This window comes from Sorex araneus, chromosome 7, assembly GCF_027595985.1.
Source record: "Sorex araneus isolate mSorAra2 chromosome 7, mSorAra2.pri, whole genome shotgun sequence".
In the NCBI taxonomy this organism is placed as follows: domain Eukaryota; kingdom Metazoa; phylum Chordata; class Mammalia; order Eulipotyphla; family Soricidae; genus Sorex; species Sorex araneus.
The window spans coordinates 58,117,244-58,138,793 of NC_073308.1; the positions used below are offsets into that span (position 1 = coordinate 58,117,244).

The window sequence follows — 21,550 nt, forward strand, 5'->3', positions numbered from 1 at the left end:
AACAACAAACATGTCTGGCAGAGGTAGACAATTAAATGTTTTGGAAAACCCTTTTTTCATGAATCTCAGTGAAAAGAGATACCAATTTCACACACAATGCATAGTTTATATTTACAATTCCATTAACTCCTTCAAAAAGCTATGCTGTGTGAATCTTTAATGTGAATAGATATATAGACGTCTATATTAACATTTCTAATGATGTCTCATGCTGAAGCTGAGTGTTACTTATTTCAACCACCCGTCTTAGATACTGAGCAGAACTCTATTCAAAAATTACCATCGTGACCTAAACTTGTACTATTTCTTTATGATGCATTTAACTAGGTTCATGATCCAAAATATAAATATAATGGCATAGTGGCATTTCTATTGTAATATATAGCATACCATTATACTCTGTTCAGAAGAACCGAATACCCTCAAACTAATGTTGACAAGTCAGTGCAGCTCTTCCCTCTTTCTGCCTGTTGTGATGGTCATTTCCTTCTCAGAGTGCTTTCATTTTTTGAAAATTTCAATTGAAACTTTTGTTTTAAAGTCCATTTTTTTAGATTCATAATATGCCAGAATTGGGTTATTGTTCTGATGCAGACACTTAACAGTAATGGAAAGACTACTGCTGATAAAATATTCTCTAATACAAACCTCCAAAATCCATTTAGCGGTCCTAAGTACCTAAGTATAACATATGGGCGGTGTTAACCAGCCTTTCATTTTTCGTAGGTAGATCGATAAATCGATCATTTTCTCGTGTCTTTCAGTGCAGTTATTCAAAAGTACTTAGAATAGTCATATTTAGAATATTTAGAATAGTCATATCCCAGCAAAAAAGTTATATCCTCCTCCCTGTCTGAACAAAGTGAAAGGTAGTTTGCCTCAGAGACTCGGTTTCCAGCCAATTGCATGGCATTATCCTTGTGTCCAGACTGGACTTAGGCCTTCATCTTCCTGCCCACCTGAACTTGCTTCACCTTCCCGATCCACCTTCCAAGTCGTCTGACATTTTTCTTACTGAGTCTTTCACAGTTTTGCAGCTGTTTTCCCTATACATGCATATTAATTGATCAAATTTTAAATTAAAGACTTATTTATTTGTGGGTTCGGGACTCCCCAACAGTGCCAGGATCCCAGGGGGCACTTGCAGCAGTACTCAGTCTGGCATTGTTAGCCTGGCAGTTGGGTGCTTGGGCCTGGTAATGCAGTCCTGCTTGGGTTCAGGGGTGCTGGAGACCACCAGGGCCATCCAGATGGTACTCGGGGAGCCATTTAGTGTTAGGGATCAGGGTCTAGAGTATGCCACGCATGCACTCAGCCCCCTTTGAGCTGTCTCTCTGACTGCTTCCCATAAGTTTCTTGTCATAAGCATCAAAACATTAATTAATTATATACCTTAAAAGAACAGAGGGGCTTGAGCGATAGTACAGCGGGTAGGGCATTTGCCTTGCATGTGGCCGACCTGGATTTGATTCCCAGCATCCCATATGATCCTTTGAGCACTGCTAGAAGTGAATGAGCCAGGAGTAACCCCTGAGTATTGCAGGGTATGACCCAAAAAGCAAAAGACTCACACAGAAAGTTTCCCTACCTCCCCTTGTTTCATCATTCTTGTTGAGGTCAAGCCAAGTCTCATTGTTTCTTCACCTTCATCTCTAAATCCTCTGTCCCTGTCTAAGCCAATGGCTTCAGTGGGACCAGACCCATAGCTGCAGCCTTACAGCCCTATGTCAGGCTCAGAAATCCTTCCTGGAGCAAAGAAAGGAGGGTCACAGAACCCCTGGGCTGGCAGAGCTGCTCTTCTCAGAGCCCTGCCCGAGAAGTGAATGAAATGAGATGCTCAAAAGGAAATACTTTAGGGAGCAGAGGGAGACAAAGCATATGAATCTACCTGATATCTGAGCAAAGCAATGTTGGGACTAAGACAGTGTAAGTTTAGTTTCTGGAAATTAACTGAATAATTCCTGTTTCCACATTGTCCTCAGATTACTCTTTTTAGACAACTGATTTCTTACTCCCTTCCACCCTTCTGTTAAGCCCCATCATGAACCCTTCCTTCTTTCCTCCTTATCTTTCCTCCTTACCTCTGGGATGTGTCTGTCCACTAAAGGTGTGTATTATTCTAGAGTTTCTTTGCTCCAGTAGATCACGGTCATGGATCCCCAGCCTTCCTCTGATCCAATCATGTTGTGGCTTTGCTTCTGGAAACAAAACGTGATTCTTGACATTTTCAGATCTTGAGATATAAAAGAGTTTTCAGCAGTGGGCCTAAGGGAGTTTCATGTCTTGACATCCTTGTTTATCTCCCCAATTCATGCCTTCCCAACTGCCAGACCTCCTTCTGTCCCTTTCTATTCACACCCATAGCATCTTGTCTCTAATCTCTCTATGATCTTTGTAGCCATTCTGGGAAACACTCAAGTTTCTCTCTCTGACTTTCAGCCTGAGTTCTTCCCATGAGAGGTTAGTTTTGATGTTACATTTTGTAATGAAGCATTTTCTGGCTAATTCTAATTCATGATTATGGGACCTTCTATGCCTTGTGCATATGATCTTCACACTATACATTAATGTCCAGGTACCAAATATGTCCTTCTTCTAAGACTAAACTATTAGGGCCTAGGATCGTATCTTATTCTCCTTGTATTCTCAGCATCCAGAACACTGCTGGCACATGCCAAGTGTTTCTTAAATGCTTGTGGAATGAATGAATCACATTATCAACCACAACTGCCACAGATATGTAGGTTTGTCTGACCGTCGCTGTGTTTGGTACAAATTAACCATGTCTTATGACTAAATGCAAATGCCAGTCCCTTCTCAATCTCCAACACTTGTGGCTGTTTTCACTTACTGTCATTCAGCTTCTTCCCCACAGGATCCTGGTAGATTCCAGAATATTCCCCTACCATTGCAAATAGTGGGCCTCATCCAAGACAGTGGCCAGCAGTTCCCAAACCACATTCTTTCCTGATTAATCTTGAAGGTGACTTTAAAACATACTTGAAAGCTTTTTTCTAGTCTCAGTGTTCAATTTTTTTTTAATTTATTTATTTTTAATTAGAGAATCACCGTGAGGGTACAGTTACAGATTTATACACTATTTGTGCTTATACTTCCCTCATACAAAGTTCGGGAACCCATCCCTTCACCAGTGCCCATTCTCCACCACCCGTAAACCCAGCGTCCCTCCCACCCTCCCCAATCCCATCTCCCCCCCACCCCACCCTGCCACTGTGGCAAGGCATTCCCTTCTGTTCTCTCTCTAAAATTAGCTGTTGTGGTTTGCAATAAAGGTGTTGAGTGGCCGCTGTGTTCAGTCTCTAGCCCTCATTCAGCCCGCAACTCCCTTCCCCCACATGGCCTTCGACTACAATGTAGTTGGTGATCGCTTCTCTGAGTTGACCTTTCCCCGGAACGTGAGGCCAGCCTCGAAGCCATGGAGTCAACCTCCTGGTACTTATTTCTACAGTTCTTGGGTGTTAGTCTCCCACTCTGTTATTCTATATACCATAGATGAGTGCAATCTTTCTATGTCTGTCTCTCTCTTTCTGACTCATTTCACTCAGCATGAAACTTTTCATGCCCATCCACTTAACTACAAAATTCTTGACCTCCTTTTTTCTAACAGCTGCATAGTATTCCATTGTATAGATGTACCAAAGTTTGCTCAACCAGTCATCCGTTCTGGGGCATTCGGGTTTTTTCCAGATTCTGGCTATTGTAAACAGTGCTGCGATGAACATGCATGTGCAGATGTTGTTTCGATTGTACTTTTTTGCCTCTCTGGGATATATTCCCAGCAGTGGGTATTGCTGGGTCAAATGGGAATTCAATATCTAATTTTTTGAGAGTCGTCCAAATTGTTTCCAGAAGGGCTGAACCAGTCGGCATTCCCACCAGCAGTGAAGAAGGGTCCCTTTCTCCCCACATCCTCTCCAACAGCGGTTGCTTTTGTTCTTTTGGATGTGTGCTAGTCTCTGTGGTGTGAGGTGGTATCTCAAAGTTGTTTTGATCTGCATCTCTCTGATGATTAGTGATGCAGAGCACTTTTTCATGTGCCTTTTGGCCATTAGTATTTCTTCCTTGGTAAAGTTTCTATTCATTTCTTCGCCCCATTTTTTGATGGGGTTGGATGTTTTCTTCTTGTAGAGTTCAACCAGTGCTTTATATACCATTGATATCAACCCCTTATCTGATGGGTATTGTGTAAATATCCTTTCCCATTCTGTGGATAGTCTTTGGATTCTGGTCACCGTGTCTCTTGCGGTGCAGAAGCTTTTTAGTTTAATGTAGTCCCATTTGTTGATCTCTGTTTTTACTAGATTGCTTAGTTCCGTGTCACCTTTGAAGATACCTTTATCTTCAATATCGTGGAGGGTTTCGCCGACCTTGTCTTCAATGTACCTTATGGTTTGTGGTCTAATGTTGAGGTCTTTAATCCATTTTGATCTGACTTTTGTGCATGGTGTCAGGTCAAGGTCTAAACCCATTTTTTTGCATGTGGTTGTCCAGTTGTGCCAGCACCATTTGTTAAAGAGGCTTTCCTTGCTCCACTTCACATCTCTTGCTCCCTTATCAAAGATTAGATGGTTATACATTTGGGGTTGTGTGTAGGGATATTCCACCCTGTTCCATTGGTCTACGGCTCTGCCTTTGTTCCAGTACCATGCTGTTTTAATTGTTACTGCTTTGTAGTAAAGTTTGAGGTTGGGGATGGTGATGCCTCCCATCATCTTTTTCCCAAGAATTGTTTTAGCTATCCTTGGACGTTTGTTATTCCACATGAATTTTAGGATTGCTTGATCCATTTCTTTGAAGAGTGTCATGGGTATATTTATAGGGATCGCATTGAATCTGTATAATGCTTTAGGGAGTATTGCCATTTTGACAACATTGATTCTCCCTATCCACGAGCAGGGTATATGTTTCCATTTCCTCATGTCCTCTTTGATTTCATGGAGTAGCGTTTTGTAGTTTTCTTTGTAAAGGTCTTTTACTTCCTTGGTTAAGCTGATTCCGAGGTACTTGATTTTCTGGGGCACGATTGTGAATGGGATTGCTTTTTTCATGTCCCTTTCCTCTGCCTCATTGTTTGCATATATGAAGGCCATGGATTTTTGGGTATTGATTTTGTAGCCTGCAAGTGTTCAATTTTTTTAAGAGGACAGTTGGGCCACACCCATGCTCGGGGTGTACTCCTGACTGTGCTCAGGGATCACTCCTGGCAGGACGGTGGGGGGGAAGGGAGGAGTAGGGAAGTGTGTCATATGGGTGCAGAGATCAGAATCAGGTGGCTGCAGGCAAGGCAAGAGTCTTACCTGTTATGCTGTCTCTCTGGTTCCCTTGTGGTCAATTTTTACCTTTTTTTTTTTTTGCAGCACCAAAGACAAAGGGCAGATTACTTTTGAAGACTAAAAAGTAGAATCAAGCATTGAGATTACTTTCTGGAAATTAACTGAATATTCCCTGTTAATTTATGATAATGTCCTACCACCATGACAGAAGTATTTTTACTCTCATATAAAATATCATGTGAATGTAATAAAAGCAGATTACTGATGTTAAATAACTGCAATAGTGTTCAGATATAGAAAAATTACTACTAACACTGTTAGTTTCTGACATAAAAATTAGCCTAAATTATATTTCACTGATTTCTAGTATTTTATTTCAAAGAAGCCATGCAATTCCATCCTATCAAGAGGAGAAATTGAGAAACATTAATAGTTGTGGATAATCTCACACAAAATCATACCATAGCAAACTGGTCAAAGCCTGCATTCTAATTATTGATGGAATAAAAGATCGATTTTGAATACTATTATTTTGTTGATTTCCCATAAAAGGAGCTCATAAGCCAGAGTGATAGTACAGGGGTAAGGTGCCTGCCTCACATGTGAATGACCCTTTCCTATCCTAGCACCACATTAAGCCCCCGTCCAACACCGGGAATGATCCCTGAGCAGAGCCAGGTGTGGTCCAAATTTGCCCCTCTTCCCCCAACACACAAAGAGAAAAGATATTTGATAATGATTTGGAAATTCGTAATTATATCCCCAATGTTGACAGCAATGGGCAGAGGTCAGATGAAGAAATTCATCAATAGAGAACTAACAAAGGGCGACCCCTATTTTAATTCAAATGAGTTTAACTTTGTTTTCTTTACTAGATGGAAATACTGAGGAATTCTTTGCTATTAATGAAACATCCGGAGAGCTTTCAACCACCTGTTCTTTGGACCGAGAGCGGGTAAACAGTTTCACTCTGGTCATTTTGTGTTCCGACTTGGGGGACCCACCCCGGAGCTCCAGGGTGCAGCTGCATGTCCACGTTTTGGATGCCAATGACCACAGCCCCTCATTTCCCCTGCTGCAGTACCAGTCCTTCGTGAGAGAAGACGCTGAAGTGGGGACGGTGGTTCTTGTGCTCTCTGCTGTGGACCAGGACGAAGGACTGAATGGACAGATTGAATATTTGCTGATGGACGACGATGCCTCAAGCCCATTCGCCCTGGATCCTGTGGCAGGCACCTTAAGAATTGTCCACATGCTGGACCGAGAAGCCACATCCGAGCATGCTTTTAGGGCTGTAGCCCGAGATTGTAGTGTCCAGGGCGCAAGAAGTGCTACGGTGATGATAAAGATCCAGGTGACTGATATCAATGACAACGACCCAGTCTGGGAACAGAACCCCTTTGAAATTTTTCTTTCTCCCCAGGTACCTACCAACCAAACCGTGACCATTTTGAGAGCCAGTGACCCTGACTTGGGTCCCAATGGAACTGTCACCTTTGGCTTTGAGGAGACCCAGTCAATATTTTCTCTCAATAAATATACAGGGGAAATTCAACTTCAGCAAAATCTACCTTCAGAATATTTTCCTGTGTGGTTGCAGTTAAACATAATGGACCAGGGGGTGCCAGCTAGGCTAACCACTGGTGTTCTGGTTGTCCATATGGAAGGAGAAAGTGCTAACTTTTCCTTCAGCCACCAACTATATAAAGGGACTGTAATGGAAAATGATGAGGAAGGTAAGTGTCAGTTCAATTTTATTTGCATATTTTATTTGTATTGACAAAATGCATAAGATTAAGAATGCTTCAAGATGTGAATCCAGTTAAAACATTTTTAATCCAGCCAATGTCTATTATGCTAATTTTGTTCAAAATACATTATTAGAAAAATATACTTAAATTTAGTAGAACACACACTTTTAAAATGGTAAATAATAATGGGAAGATAAATCTTTCAAGGGTCTTAAAGTTTCAGTTCACTTGAGTTTTAATCTCAAAATAGATTCTTTTGTGTAAATATGTAGCATCCTTATAACTGTTTTTCCTGAAGTACTTTCTTAGAAATGCAAAAAGATGAAGTATATTGTCATGAAGTACATTTAGTCTCTGGGATAAAACCCTAACTCTGGAGGGCAGAGAAATAGTGTAAGGGTTATTAAAGTGCTTGCCTTGCATGCAGCCAGCCCTATTTCAATCCACAGTACCACAGGATTCCTCAAGTGACTGGTTGTGACCCCAAAACAAAATGAAACAAAGTCTTGCTATTGTGTCTCCTTGGATAACTGAATGCCTCTGATCCTTGGTTTCCCAGCCTGCAAATTATGCCAGTGGTATCTAGGTTATGTGAAACACAGATTTAAAAGAGTCTGTTACACATAGTAAGCATGTATTAAGTAGCACTGTAGTCCCATTGTTCTATCATTTGCTTGAGCAAATCATCTCACAACATCTCCATTGTGAGATTTGTTGTTACTGTTTTTTTAAAAATGACATAGTACTTTAGTTATATTTTATGAGGTTATGCATTCATAAGTGCAATACTATTATCAATGTTTCTTTTTTAAAAAATTTTTTAAATTGTATTGAATCACCGTGAAATAGTTACAAGCTTTCATGTTGTTACTGTTTTTGGCATATAGAATATGCCACAGGGAGCTTGCCAGGTTCTGCCACGTGGGCCGTTACTCTCGGTATCTTGCCGGGCTCTCCAAGAGGGATGGAGGAATCAAACCCTTTACTTGATTTCAATGTAGCCAGCAGTGATTTCCAAGTAGTAGCAGTGCTATCTGAACCCACAGAATTCAGCACTCTACATATCTCAGAACAGGCTTCCATGAACAGCAACTCAAAATGCTAAATTAATTTTCGATTATTTCCTATTTTAAACTTATGCCTTATTGGGAGCCATTAGGAGAATCAATTTCAATTACCCTTCTACAAAAGAAAAGTTTGTGTTAATTGTGAGCTGAATGAAATCCGATCAGAGTAATTCTGTCTAACTAAAGAGAAATGAATCTTCTGATGCTTTCAGCCAGAGGCCAAAGCAAATGGTCATGAGGTCTTGGGAGAGGAGCTTGGTGGCTGTAAGTCTGATGTGTGCTCTTTGTTTGCTCTTTTGTTTTTGTTTTGTCATTTTGTCATGATCTAATTTTATTTCATCTATGCCCACATAAATCACTATTTAAAAGGCAACATATAGTCCCATGAAATTGATTTACTCATTTCATAGTAAAAATATTTGCTGCATTTTATATTTTCCTTCATTTTCAAAAGAGAGCATCAAATTTAATATCCAGTATTAAGTCAGCAGTATTCTGAGTTGCAAATTATTAACCGGTGGCCCTCTTAGGAGTTATGGTTATCTGAAATTTACTCAAAAGGTCTCAGGGTGGTTCTACACAAAATTAAGAGAAAAAATGAAATTGTCTTTATTAAATAAAATGATAGCAACATTCCCAATGTCAGAGGTTTCCAACTTACTCTCTTAAGAACCACAAGTCTCTCGCTTGTGCATTAAATAATGAATAATAGAAGATATAGCTTAGAGCTTTAATTCTGTTCTTCTTAAGAGATATACATCCTGGTCATAGAGCAGAACCTGATGGAAAGACAAGTTAAAATTTCCCCATATTATATAGCACAAAATAGAATTCATTAGTAACTCTTCAAATTAATTTGTTAAAATCATTCAATCATTGAACACTACCTTCAAATGCAGTGCTCCTTCAAAAGATCCCTGCCATTTGATCTTTCAAGCTATACTTGAAGATATTAGAAATTGAGAGTGTAGGACAGTGGTTCTTGTACCTGGCGAGAAAGAGATTTATGATCTACCCTATCAAAGTTCCGCTTCATTAGATCAGGGGTCCAGGAGCATTGTTTTTAACAAGCTCTGTGGGCAAATTGATTGCATGATAGGATTGGAAAACCCCTCCATTTGGAAAGTCATTTATGGGTCGAACTCAGATCTGCCTCCCTCCTTCAGATCTGTCCATAAATCCCAGGCTGCCTCTTGGAGCATACCATGGTCTACACTGTGATTCTGCAGATAGTTTATTTGTTGCTTCAGCACATTTTTATTGAATCTCATGTGCAGATACTTTACTAGTGGGATCTGTTAGTGAAAAGACAGAAATGGTTACCCTTCTGAAGGCTGACATTCCAGCAGGAACAGAGAGACTGTCAATGAACGTACACAAGTCAACTAGAGTGTATGTTAAGTGATGCAGAGCTAGTGAGTGCTGGAAAAGCAGAGCAGGACAAGCGGGAGTTAAGAAGGGACAGATACTTACAGCTGCAAATCGCAAGAAAGGATTGACTTCAGAGAAGAGGTAACCATTGTTAGCTGTGGGGGAAAGCATTTTGTGAAGGTAGGGGATGGAGAGGGAGGATAATCTCTAGGAGCCTGCCTGGTGTTCATAGAATAGTGCAGGACTGCATGGCTGAGCAGAAGAAGCAGTGAGGGGAGAATGGCGGGAAATGGGGCCACAATGTTGTTGATACCTCACGCAGGTCCTTGTAAGCTGCTGGGAGGACTTGAGCTTTCACTCAAATTTTATCTCTAGTTCATTCATTTATGCTTGTATAGTTGTTTCCGGCTACTCCTAGGGAACATTCACATCCAATATAAATTCTTTCTGAGCTTGAGGCATTAAGAATTCTTCGGAAGAATTGACTTGTAAAGCATTTTTATCACTTGTTATCACGAATTTTCATGTGAGTAAATGGAATGGCTAAATACTAAGTAATTTCCTAATTGTTAGGCTATCCGTTCTCAATTTACCCAAATCAATTTGTAGATTTAAACTTCAACTTTAAAAGTAGGCATTGGTATTGGTAAGAGTTATTATCTAAGACATTGCAAAGAACATGGGTCAATATGAAATGAATTTAGGGAAGTATAATAACATTTGTAGTTCTATTCAGAATTGATACATTAATGTTGATGGAAACTGTAAGTGGAAGAAAAGCTACCCCTGGTTTCACTATGGAAAAGAGACGTGTGTGTGTGTGTGTGTGTGTGTGTGTGTGTCTGTGTGTGTGTGTGTGTATGTTGGGGTAAATCACTCTTTAGTGACTCCTATAGGCAGCCTTTATAGGAAGAAACACCCTTGATTTCAATTTTAACCTATTTCCTATCTCCTAGGCATCATCTTATCAAATTTGTACACCTTTCTTCTACTCCCAACTCTCACAGATTGAATTCATCAACATGGTTGATTAAAAGTAACCTGGCTTGAGATTAAATATTAGGAAAAATGGCAGTGAAGACCAAATTATTTTCATATCCTTGAGAGGTTATCCTGTTGAAAAATGGATAACTGGGGAGATTTTTTCTGTATCTTATCACTGTCCTCTCTACGACCTCCAACCAGGGCCATCCTTTATTCTCTTGGAATTAGTTTTACTATTAAAATTTGACTTATTATTTTGGTTTATTTTGTGGGGCTGGTGAGTGTTGAGTAACACCCAGCTGTGCTCAGGGTTTACTCCTGGCTCTACACTCAGGCATCACTCCCACTGGGACACAGGGTACTATGTGGGCTGCTGCAATTAAATCTAGGTTAGCTATGTGGAAGGCAAGTGCCTTACCCATTATAATATTTCTCTGATTCCTTGAGTTATAATTTTAAGAGAACTTCACTGTTCCTGCAATCTTTTTTTTAAAAAAAAATATTGTTAAGTCTTATGTAGGATGGCTGGAACTTCTTCTGACAGTAAAAAAAGATTTATGGTCTTCAAAACATTTTTTTACCTTTTAAGATATCTGAAGCAATGGATTAGGATCATATTTGGAAGAGTAATGGAATCCATCAGAGAGGCTGTAGGGTGGAAATGCAGCAATTTCTGAGTACTGTGTAGAATGAAAAGGTTTGAGTTGAAATTTAAAAAGGGGCATAGAAAAGACATTCATGAAAGCAGTTGCACACCTAGAAGAATTGCAGGCAGGTATTTAACCAGAGGATTAAAGTCCCTATTATCTTATCTACTTTGTTTAGGATTATGTACTTTTACTTGGATGTGGTGACTTTCCCTGTTTGGCCTATTCTGGCCCAGACACAGCTATAAATGTTTGCCTGGAAAAGGGAAGCCAGACAGCCTCTTCGCCTCTGTCTGTTTTCTGAAGTGACAATCATGTATCTTTCAATATCTGTGCCAGTACCAATCTAGCACCCCCAGAGGGAAGTCATATAAGGGTGAGGGTGAGATGTGTGAAAAGTTAGCGGCAGAGTTGCCTCTTATCAGACTGGCTGATTTGAATCAACAGACCAGTCAACCCGTTGAACTGTATCTTGTCCTTGGTACTCTCAACTCAGAAATCTTTAGGGCTTTCTTGAATCTTCTTATGTTTGAGGTTCTTTGGGGCATAAACTTTTGGACTCATTAAGATTCCTGCTTCTAATACCTTATCGTGTTCTTAGATAATATAAATTCTTTGATGCTCTTTCATTAGCGTTTTGTTTTTATAAATGTTCAAAGCTTCCTCATTAAAATCTTTCTTTTATAAACCCAGTATGTTCGAAGCTTTTTCGGTCATTAAATATTTTGGACCTTTCCCTGCTAAGACACCTGCTTATTTAGAACTCTTGCTTCTTAATTGCAATATGTATGAAGGGATTAAAGTCCAAGTGGGAAGTAAAGTAAGAGGTACAACATATCACAGGAAGGAGAAAAGAAAGACAACAGTTAAGAGTTATTCAGTCTGATTAGCTCTAACCTACACTTGGGTCAGTAGAATTTCTAAGGCCCTTCTAAGAAACAGTGACAGGAGGGATAAAAATTGATTCACATTTCAAGTCTTATGGAAGATTAAAGTTCTGAGTTACTTGGGCATCCTACCAATAGGAACTTGACATCTGAGTTAACTATTCATATTAAATTTCTTTCAACATTTAGCTGTTCTTTTGTGGGGCTGGGAGGAGTGATGAGTGAGGCAGTGGGTCACAAACAGCTATGTACAAAGTTTATGACTTTGTACATAGTCAAAGATCACTCCTAGCAGTGTGTGAGTGACCGTGGAGGGTATTGGGATCAACCCTGTGTCAGCCATATGCCAGGCAAACACATATGGTTTCTTTTTTTTTTTTTTACTAGTTCACCTCTTTATTCCCCATCCCCATATCTATTTTTTTTATAATTTATTTATTTTTAATTAGAGAATCACCGTGAGGGTACAGTTACAGATTTATACACTTTTGTGCTTATACTTCCCTCATACAAAGTTCGGGAACCCATCCCTTCACCAGTGCCCATTCTCCACCACCCGTAAACCCAGCGTCCCTCCCACCCTCCCCAATCCCATCTCCCCCCCACCCCACCCTGCCACTGTGGCAGGGCATTCCCTTCTGTTCTCTCTCTCTAATTAGCTGTTGTGGTTTGCAATAAAGGTGTTGAGTGGCCTCTGTGCTCAGTCTCTAGCCCTCATTCAGCCCGCAACTCCCTTCCCCCACATGGCCTTCAACTACTATGTAGTTGGTGATCGCTTCTCTGAGTTGCCCTTTCCCCGGAACGTGAGGCCAGCCGCGAAGCCATAGGGTCAACCTCCTGGTACTTATTTCTACAGTTCTTGGGTATTAGTCTCCCACTCTGATATTCTATATACCATAGATGAGTGCAGTCTTTCTATGTCTGTCTCTCTCTTTCTGACTCATTTCACTCAGCATGAAACTTTTCATGCCCATCCACTTAACTACAAAATTCTTGACTTCCTTTTTTCTAACAGCTGCATAGTATTCCATTGTATAGATGTACCAAAGTTTCCTCAACCAGTCATCCATTTTGGGGCATTCGGGTTTTTTCCAGATTCTGGCTATTGTAAACAGTGCTGCGATGAACATACATGTGCAGATGTTCTTTCGATTGTACTTTTTTGACTCTCTGGGATATATTCCCAGCAGTGGTATTGCTGGGTCAAATGGGAGCTCAACCTCTAGTTTTCTGAGAATCGTCCATACTGTTTTCCAAAAGGGCTGAACTAACCGGCATTCCCACCAGCAGTGTAGAAGGGTCCCTTTCTCCCCACATCCTCTCCAACAGCGGTTGCTTTTGTTCTTTTGGATGTGTGCCAGTTTCTGTGGTGTGAGGTGGTATCTCATGGTTGTTTTGATCTGCATCTCTCTGATGATTAGTGATGCAGAGCACTTTTTCATGTGCCTTTTGGCCATTAGTATTTCTTCCTTGGTAAAGTTTCTGTTCAGTTCTTCGCCCCATTTTTTGATGGGGTTGGATGTTTTCTTTTTGTAGAGTTCAACCAGTGCTTTATATACCATTGATATCAACCCCTTATCTGATGGGTATTGTGTAAATATCCTTTCCCATTCTGTGGATAGTCTTTGTATTCTGGTCACTGTATATCTTGCGGTGCAGAAGCTTTTTAGTTTAATGTAGTCCCATTTGTTGATCTCTGTTTTTACTAGATTGCTTAGTTCCGTGTCACCTTTGAAGATACCTTTATCTTCAATATCGTGGAGGGTTTCGCCGACCTTGTCTTCAATGTACCTTATGGTTTGTGGTCTAATGTTGAGGTCTTTAATCCATTTTGATCTGACTTTTGTGCATGGTGTCAGGTCAAGGTCTAAACCCATTTTTTTGCATGTGGTTGTCCAGTTGTGCCAGCACCATTTGTTAAAGAGGCTTTCCTTGCTCCACTTCACATCTCTTGCTCCCATGTAAGATTAGATGATCATACATTTGGGGTTGTGTGTAGGGATATTCCACCCTGTTCCATTGGTCTACGGCTCTGCCTTTGTTCCAGTACCATGCTGTTTTAATTGTTACTGCTTTGTAGTAAAGATTGAGGTTGGGGAGGGTGATGCCTCCCATCATCTTTTTCCCAAGAATTGTTTTAGCTATCCTTGGACGTTTGTTATTCCATATGAATTTTAGGATTGCTTGATCCATTTCTTTGAAGAATGTCATGGGTATACTTATAGGGATCGCATTGAATCTGTATAATGCTTTAGGGAGTATTGCCATTTTGACAACATTGATTCTCCCTATCCACGAGCAGGGTATATGTTTCCATTTCCTCATGTCCTCTTTGATTTCATGGAGTAGCGTTTTGTAGTTTTCTTTGTAAAGGTCTTTTACTTCCTTGGTTAAGCTGATTCCGAGGTACTTGATTTTCTGGGGCACGATTGTGAATGGGATTGCTTTTTTCATGTCCCTTTCCTCTGCCTCATTGTTTGCATATATGAAGGCCATAGATTTTTGGGTATTGATTTTGTAGCCTGCAACTTTACTGTATAAGTCTATTGTTTCTAAGAGTTTCTTAGTAGAGGTTTTAGGCTTCTCTAGATATAGTATCATGTCGTCTGCAAATAGTGAGAGTTTGATTTCTTCCTTTCCTATCTGGATGCCCTTAATCTCTTTTTCTTGTCTAATAGCTATCGCAAGTACTTCCAGTACTATATTGAAGAGGAGTGGTGAGAGTGGGCATCCTTGTCTTGTGCCTGATCTCAGAGGAAAGGCCCTTAGTTTTTCCCCGTTGAGGATAATGCTTGCCGTAGGCTTGTGATAGATGGCTTCGACTATCTTGAGGAAAGTTCCTCCAAACCCCATTTTGGCGAGGGTTTTCATCATGAAAGGATGTTGGATCTTGTCAAATGCTTTCTCTGCATCTATTGATATGATCATATGGTTTTTGTCTTTACTTTTGTTGATATGCTGGATTATGTTGATTGATTTCCGAATGTTAAACCATCCTTGCATCCCTGGGATGAATCCCACTTGGTCGTGATGTATGATCTTTTTGATGAGTTGTTGGATCCTATTTGCTAGCATTTTGTTGAGGATCTTCGCATCGGTGTTCATCAGGGAAATTGGTCTGTAATTTTCTTTCTTAGAAACACATATGGTTTCTATACTCTTCAGCCATAGATGTTCTTTTATGAAAATAAAAAGTTACTCCAACTAAATTTGTGTTTAACATTTGTTTCCTGGAAAAACCACAAATTTCCAGTTTAGATGATCACTTTATCATCTATTAGCAACAGTAAATACTTCAATTGGTTAAAATGGTATGTAGTTCAACATAGAGATTCCATTTTAAAAATTACAAGTTATTAGACAACTCTTTAAAATTTAGTCATAAAATGCTCCCTGATAAAGAACCTAATGTTTCTCAGAGTGTATCAGTTGCCTATAAGGGAGAGGCTGACCTTACAGGTCTATGACATCAAAATTGGAACCTAAATGATTCTTCGCTTTTCACTTTGACCCCAATTCTTTCCCACCTGAGAGAGAGAGTCTTATCTTTCTGAGTCTTCCTGAAGTGAAGGATAAAGCAAATGTCCATGACATTTTAATCCACTAAGTAATTTAAATGAATCTTCTAGAAGCCATCTTTTATTTCTATTTTACTTCCAATACTTCAGTTATCTCAATGAGAATGAATCAACCATCATAAATCCCTCGTGAGCAGCTTTTACAACCCCTTAACTTCCTTGGAATTATTGTGATGGGGATACTTGAAATTATAAATTAGAGGAGAAGGAGAACCCTGAGTAAAAAATATGTACACAGAAATGAAAAAACTTGAAATAAAATTAAAACACACTGGCACGTGGAAGCATTTTCGCTTGTAAGATATAGGTAATGTTGTATAGTGAACAAAATAGATTTTGGTGAAAAACCCCTCTTCTCAGCACTTGCATGATTTTGCCAGTGAATTCAGGGCCCCACTATTGCTAAGTCTTGGGACTTGCATATGGAGAACTGTGACAGGACTTATATCACTCCTGCTTTCCTGCTTTGTTTCTCCCTCTGATATGAGGATGACCATGTGGCCTTACAGGAACACTGCAAGGATGAAATGACATCATATGCATGTAGTAGTCAGTAGTTCTTATCCTCCTCCTCTGCCTCAAACTGGGCACAGATTCTCAGCAGAGGGGTTTGTACTTAATGGCTACATTACTGCAGTGAAATAACTGGAGTTTTACAGAATATGCATTCCACTCTATTCTCTTTAGCCTCCACACCAGGTAAGATATCCATTCCAAGGCGTGAGTTCCCAGAGCACTGTGACGGGGTATAAAAACAAATTCCGCACTTGCTCAAGGAGCTGTGAAATCCCCACCTCGGGCTGTGGGGCTGTGTAAGCCCCTCAGAAGCGTGGGGATTACAAGTGAAAGGATGTTCATGGGCTCTCCAGGGGGCCCTCTATCACCATCTGCATTCAGTGCTCTTGAGCCACTTCTCCACCGGAATGGCTGTTGCCTTGGACAGATGAAGGAAGAAGGCCAAGCTGTTTGCCGATTAGTTGCCATTTATTCAGTTTCTCGTCTTTCCCAGCTCTCTCCAACCCTCTCTCTCTGTCTATCTCTAACGGCACAATTCTTTCTTCCCACTGTATCAGTCTCCTCTTCTGTCTCTCTGTGCTGTCCAAGTTTCAACCAATCCAACCAACAATTCAACCATCCCGTCAATCCAATCCAACCTCTCCCACACCTTTTTATCCTCTCACCACACCTCCCCAACCGTGCCTCCCCACAGGAAGTATCACTGTATCACCGTCATCCCTTAGCTCATCAATTTGCTTGAGCGGGCACCAGTAACATCTCCATTGTAAGACTTGTTACTATTTTGGGCATACTGAATACGCCACGGGTTGCTTGCCGGGCTCTGCCATGCGGGCAGGATACTCTCGGTAGCTTGCCGGGCTCTCTGAGAGGGACAGAGTAATTGAATCCGGGTCAGCCCATGGGAAGTATGATCAAAAATGTTTTTCCAGGCCTCTCGACCACCTGCAGCCCATGAGGGCAGAACAGCCTGTAGGTGTGTTTCTCCTCTCCTTAGAACTGCAACTTAATTAGCATCTTTAATTCTCCTAATATTTACCATTCATATGGACACTGTAATAGACACATTTAGGCTTGTAGGGTGACTTTCTTGGGGACATCTTACCAAAGACTCAGACTACATTGCTCATGCCAGATCAATCATTCCTAACCCCAGCAGGGTCCAAATCTAGTTATTACTTTTGGATCATGACAGAATTTGTCCATGACCAAGGTCTTAACTTATAGTTAAGTGTTAGGGCACTTTGGCCAGGCCCATTTTGATGCCAGGGTAGTTCATAGCCCACAGCTTGCCCTGGGTCCATCCAGTCCCTCGTCAAGACCCTGTTTTGGGGATCTAGGAAGTAAGGGCAACTGAGGCTTAAGTTGAGAGAGCAGATGTCCAGGAGATATATTATCTGGAGTCAATCAACTCCCAAGCCACTGGCTTGTCTTTTTAACTGTCTTCTGTATCCATACAAAAGCCAATTGCTCTGAAATAACTAACCATGCAAAGGACATTAAGGAAAAGAGAAAAACAATATTTACAAGTCAGAGACTGATCAGGAGACAAAGGTAATTGACAGATTGGGGGGAAATCAACAAACCTAAGCTCCCATTGGCCAGGGAGGAAGGGAAACCAGCGTTATCCTACAACGGGGGGCTCTGTTATCCTCAGATATAGAGTCCAGTCCTTTTATTTTTATAAACCAGAATGCCAGTTCTTTTATTGATATAAAGTCAGGATTTCCATGTTTATTTTTAGGATGATGAGGGAGAAGCAAATATCTCATTCCTCCTTCATTCTCCAAAACAAATTCCATACTGGGAATAACGGTTGAAGTGAGGACCATCTCCATGGTCACTGCAGCTGAATGGAATTTCATCACTTCCGCTAAAAACTCTAATGCAACTCTGGTGGACATAAATTACGGAAGAACAGAAATTACCTCATAAAATTTATTTTTTTTTGTTTTATATTTTTGGCCACACCTGGTAGTGCTCAGAGGCTCAGTGCTCCTGATCAGCTCAGTGATTAGGATTCCCTTCCAGGGGTGCTAGGGGAACTTGCAGTGCCAGGAATCATACTGCCACATGCAAAGCATTCCTCCAGCCCTTCCAGCCATATCTCTGGGCCCACAAGGCAGTTTTATTTTTTTAACCTTTATGAGTTAACCTCAGCCCTGTATCCGAGCTTCAGCCATCAGCGTCCAAGATCTTGCTTTATTTACAAACCAGAGAATTCTTTCCCCCAGGCTTTGGACTTGTTAACCCATCTGAAAGAGACTGATGCATTAACCAGAATGCCAGTTCTTTCATTTATATTAAGACAGGATTTCCATGTCGATTGCAGTGGTCCTGTCAGAGTGAACAGTTCTTTCTTGGAAAAGACACGGGAAGCCAAACTATAATCAGAAATTTACTTGCTAATCCTGAACAATTCCAGCAGGATGAGACTGGAGCCGTGAATGTCACAGCCTATGTTAAGCTTTCTTGAGAAAGGGTGCCAGGCGGGGCTGGGGTGCCTGCACAGCAGGCTGGCTCTCTGCTTGTGGCTTTCCCTTCAGCCTGGCTCGCTGGCCCTCTCAGAATTACAACTGCAGGGAAGGAAGGGGCCAGGACGCCGACGCTGAGCACTTGCCTTTCCATACATTTTCTCCCTCCCTCCAGGAACTAGATAGAATGAGTTCTCCTTTCCCTTCTCGGGTACCTTAGGAGTCTTTTTTGTTTGGAGAAAGGACGGAGATGAATAGTCCTCATTTGCTGGCCTTTTAAAAGCCAACAAGACAAGCAGCCTATTTAAAACAAGACAGATATGTAAGAGAAGGTGCAAATCTGGCTTTGGCTAGACCCTACAGACATGCCAGAGTCCTGGCATCCCTACTTGTATGCACAAATTAGCATGATTTCAGGCCAGCAGCCTGCTGTAGGGACCACAAGGAATGTCTGGACCTATCCCAAAGTTGGCGCAGGGACAGCTTATAAAGGCAAGGTTGCATAAGAAAAGAAATGATCTGGCATGTCAAAAACTGCTGCACTATGGAATATTACTTGGCCTTAAGGAAAGATAAAGTCGTGAAATTTGCTGCTACGTGGAGGGACCTGGAAAGTATCATGCAGGTGAAGTTAGTCAGAGAGAGAGGATCTCCTTCATGTGTAGAATATCACTGTCATCCACTGTTCATCGATTTATGCAAGAGGGTACCAGTAATGTCTCTATTCCTCCCATCCCTGAGATTTTAGCAGCCTCTCCTTATTCATCTTTCCCAATGAGTGGAGGCTCTTTCAGGGTCAGGGGAATGAGACCTATAGTTACTGTTTTTGGCATATTGAATACGCCACGGGTAGTTTGCCAGGCTCTGCCTGTGCGGGTGGGATACTCTCGGTAGCTTGCTGGGCTATTCAAGAGTTATGTATATATTGTCATCCCATTGATCAACAATTTGCTTGAGTGGGCCCAGCAATGTCTCCATGCATCCTAGCCCAGAGATTTTAGCAGCCTCTCTTGACTTGTCCTTCCCAAAAGTGCTGCATTAGAGGCTCTTCAGGGTCAAAGGAATGAGACCCATCATTGTTACTGTATTTGGCATATGAATACACCATGGGGAGCTTGCCAGGCTCTCCCATGCGGGCAGTAAACTAGTTTGTTTTTCATGAACATTGTCTTGGTGAGATTCAGCTGCAGTCCAACCTTTCCATATTCGCAGTTGAAGTCAGCCAGCATTTGTATCGCTTGGCTAATATTTGGTGTTATTAGAACGATGTCATCAGCAAAGCGGAGGTGGTATAGTTGCCGACAATCTATCTTCACTCCCATTCCTTCCCATTCCAGATGTCGCATGACATTCTTGATGGTGGCACTGAAGAGTTTCAGTGAAATGGTATCACCCTGCTGAACCCCTCTCTTTACGTCAATGATTACTTCCTTGTAGAATGGTGAGATCCTGGTGGTGAATTTGTCATATAGCTCATGGAGGATTCTGATGTATTGAGTTTGAACGCCCTATTTGGCTAGGACTTCGATGATGGCTTCAGTCACAAATCTTTAAATCGAAGAATGCTAGACAGAGCGGAATCCTGAACTCTCACAAAACTTCAATGATCTTGGTCATTGTGTGAATATGGTCGATTGTGCTGAATCCTTTTCGGAACCTGGCTTGCTTACATGATTGTCCTTTGTCTAGTGTTCTGCCTATTCTATTCAGGATGACTCGAGTGAACACCTTGTAGACAACAGACAATAGGCAGATCAGGCTATAGTTGCCAATGTTGTGGATGTCTCCCTTCTTGTACAACAGAATGGTCCTGCTGGTTTTCCATTGGGGATGGAACCTTGCATTTGGACAGGTAGCATGTGAAGAGCCAAGCCAGTGTATTGACGAATACTGGCAGCAGATTCTTCAGGTATTCAGGTCTGACCTTGTCTGGACCAGGTGCTGTACACGTCTTTACCAATGAAATGGCATGTTGGATTTCAGAAGAGAGAATATTGGGAATGACATATCCATCCTGTGGAATTTTGTATGTGGGCAGGTGGCCGTGGCTATCAAAGAGATCCAAGTAGAAGTCGTGGATAATCCTCTCGATTGCCCTTCTGGAAGATGTGATAGATCCATCAGGATGTCAGAGGGCAGTCATCTTGGTCTTGTAGGTGACGAAGGGCAGGCGAGTATTGCAAATACTTTTCCCGGCTTCTGCTGCATAGGCCAACATTGCTGCTCTTCTCTCTTTGAGGTCTTTCTTTATCGCTTCTCTGCATAGTTTTGCGAGCTCGGACATTAGCTTGTGATTGCCTGAGGCTTGTGCCAAACCACGTTGGTGAATGAGCTCGAGAGTTTCCGAAGATAGGCATCTGTTTGTGGTTTTCCCATTCTCGGCAGTCCTTGTAGAACTTCTCAATTTCTTCTTCATCATAGTTGGATGTTGGTGCTTAGACGATGAAGATAGAAACTGCCAGTAGTGAGTCACATCTATTCAAGTGTAATCATCTGATTTGGGTTTTTAGGTATTAGAATGAATCAAACTTGCTCATGGCCAAGTTTGTGTTGACAAGGACACCGACACTACCAACTTCTCTATTGTCACGTGTTCCGAGGAACAGTTCTTCTCACGTGTCAAAAATGGCGTGATGTGATCGATGCCTTCTCATCTCAGTCAGACCCATGATGTTGTACTAGATCTTCTGCTCTTGCACCATCAGGTCCTCAATGGATGCTTCTGATGCCAGCGTACATCGTTGAAAGTACAGACAGTCATTTTAGTCCTTCGCTTTGGCAGTCTAGCTCGTCCCTGAGATTTTATCAAACTCTCCTTGCTCATCCTTCTTAACACTGCAGTACTGGGGGCTCTTTCAGTGTCAGGGGAATGATGCCCATTGTTGTTACTGTTTTTGGCATATCAAATATGCCATGGGTAGCTTGCCAGGCTCTGCCATATGGGCTGGATACTCTCGGTAGCTTGCCGGCTCTCTGAGAGC

General features: G+C 41.4%; 1 protein-coding gene across 1 annotated transcript in view; it reads left to right on the forward strand.

The window, feature by feature from the left end:
* DCHS2 (dachsous cadherin-related 2) overlaps nt 1-21,550 on the forward strand; it is a 275,427-nt gene that overhangs the window by 197,603 nt on the left and 56,274 nt on the right. Inside the window, exon 13 of the mRNA XM_055144802.1 lies at nt 6,170-7,030. Within this exon, the coding sequence (XP_055000777.1) occupies nt 6,170-7,030 (861 nt within the window). The remainder of the gene's footprint in view (nt 1-6,169; nt 7,031-21,550) is intronic.